General features: G+C 56.4%; 2 protein-coding genes across 2 annotated transcripts in view; one reads left to right on the top strand and one right to left on the bottom strand.

The window, feature by feature from the left end:
- FAM222A (family with sequence similarity 222, member A) overlaps positions 1-298 on the top strand; it is a 16,879-nt gene extending 16,581 nt beyond the window's left edge. The window contains exon 3 of the mRNA XM_009334436.1: positions 258-298. Coding sequence (XP_009332711.1) covers positions 258-298 — 41 coding nt within the window. The remainder of the gene's footprint in view (positions 1-257) is intronic.
- Positions 299-1,771: 1,473 nt separating this feature from the next.
- TRPV4 (transient receptor potential cation channel, subfamily V, member 4) overlaps positions 1,772-2,114 on the bottom strand; it is a 14,788-nt gene continuing 14,445 nt past the window's right edge. Inside the window, exon 14 of the mRNA XM_009334435.1 lies at positions 1,772-1,786. Within this exon, the coding sequence (XP_009332710.1) occupies positions 1,772-1,786 (15 nt within the window). The remainder of the gene's footprint in view (positions 1,787-2,114) is intronic.

Here is a 2,114-nt window from a genome sequence, read left to right as displayed (position 1 = left end):
GGGGGGCCCTACCGAGGCCAGGGCTGCACAGTGCAAAGAGCCTTGCCAGAGGCTTTGGGGGCCCCAGGAGAAACTTTGCTCCACTACCGGTTCCCCTCCAAGGGGGGAGATTCATTAGCACTGCTTCCCACATCACCATAAATCAGGGCGAGCGGCTGGAGCAACGGCACGATCCATCTTGCAGGTCTCAAAGTCATTACATTTCATTAGGAGGTGCGCAGGGTTTTTATTATTTAGCAGGTTAATTCTCCCCTCAGATAGCTCCCTCTTGGAGGAGGATTTCACTGTGCATGGGTAGACTTCAAACATGTAATGCAAAATAAATGGGTCCCTCCTTGGTGGGCGCCTGCCTCCATCCAGGACTGCCGCAGCGCCGCTCCAGCGGCTGCAGGTGAGTCCGTGGGGACCCGAAGCACACGCAGACGTGGGCTGGAGATGGGGCAGGGACCCGCCCTGAGATACGTCCCGGCACCCGGGGCAAAGCCACCACCACCCATAGCCCCCTCGCCCCAGCGGGGCGCAGCACCCCACAAGCACTGCAGGAACATGCTGGGGGGGAAATTATGCCATTTCTGGTCTGCAGATATCTTCCTATTAAAATAATAATAATAATTTCTAAGGCAGGCATGCATGAGGCTGATATGAAACTTAGCGGCCGCCTTTGCTGTTTGAGAGTGAAGGGAAGAGACAGGCAGTATAAATTGCAAGGCTGCAAAAGGACTTAAAAAAACCCATCTCTCATTTTGATTGATATTAGCTTCACAAATTAAGCTTTAGATTTATCTAAAAATAAATTTGCTTCCGCGCTCCACATTTTGGATGACAAGTGCTTTTCTTTTCCCTTTGTTGGGTTTGTCATCACTGGCAGGGCAGCGCGGGGGGGGAGCAGGAGGAGGCCGTGCCCAAGCACCCCCAGCCCGCTGGCCCCTGGGGTGCCCCCTCACCTCCACGGCCATGCCTGAAGGCAGAGTGCAATAGCTCAGGGCTTTGCAGGGCAGGGTGTAAAAGGGCCAAAGGCAAGCCCTGCAGCCCCGAAGGCGGCTGTGCCAGGATGTCACCATCGTGGCCGCGGTGTCCCCATCCCCACCAAGCCATCGTCAGGTCCAGCGTGATGGCACAGGGTGCTGGGGCACAGTGATGGCTGTCCCTCCTGCATCCTAACAGCTTTTAACCCCACTCACACATGGTCCTTCAGCTTTGGGACATTAGAATTTGCATGGGGGAGGAGGAAATTAGTTTATTTCCAATTACGCTGGAAAATTCAATTTCCAGTGCTATAGCTGGGGGCAGCTGCAGCACAGCGCCCATCTCCAGCACACCAGGCAGCCGAGCCCCGTGCCAGGGCTCCCCCAGCCTGTGCCCCCAGGTCTGGTGGGGCCTGGCCGCCTGGCTAGGTGAAAGCAAAGTTTATAATTTGCAATAACAGCCGGTGTGAAAGCAGCAGCCGGCTCAGCTCCTCATTCGATTATGCAGCATGAGCTGAGAGCTGAAACCTCAGCCTCTCCTAAGTAGTGATAATGAAACTTATTCATTCCCTCACCCTGGGGAAATACTTAAACCGCAATATGAGAGATATATGTAAATCACATTTAAACGGAGACAGTGCAGTTAAAGCTAAGGGCGAGTAATCAAGTTTGAAGATGAAGTGTCCCCTTTTCTGCTATATCATTTGCTCACTGAGCTGGGCTGCTTCCAGGGCCCTGGCCCTTCTCTGCCACTATGTCACTGTGCCACCGAGCCGCCGGCGCCCACCCGAATTGGCCCTTCAGACCTACACAATGTCCAGCTGCAAAAGGAAACTATGCCGTTGCAGGTGGCTGCAAAGGGAGATGAGCAGAAAAGGAGCATCACAGTTACAGAGGCACGGTAGGATGGGATGGGGAGCGTCCCGCCGAGGCAGTGCTGCCCGTCCTGCTGCCCATCCCACCGGGAGCTCATCCTGCTCCTGCCGGGCAGCCCCCAGGCCCCAAACTGCAGCCCCATTCCCTGCCCGACAGCAGGGCACCGCAAGAGCAGCCGGCCGGGAGCGGGTCAACGGCCTCATCCTGCAGACCCACGTCCCACAGGCCAGTCCCCACCCGAGGACGGGGCGAGGGGCGCAGAGGGACGCCGGG

The sequence above is a fragment of the Pygoscelis adeliae genome, unplaced genomic scaffold, assembly GCF_000699105.1.
Source record: "Pygoscelis adeliae isolate BGI_AS28 unplaced genomic scaffold, ASM69910v1 Scaffold262, whole genome shotgun sequence".
Lineage (NCBI taxonomy): Eukaryota > Metazoa > Chordata > Aves > Sphenisciformes > Spheniscidae > Pygoscelis > Pygoscelis adeliae.
The sequence above is the reverse complement of the archived record's forward strand: the minus strand, read 5'-3'. Positions and strand labels throughout refer to the sequence as shown.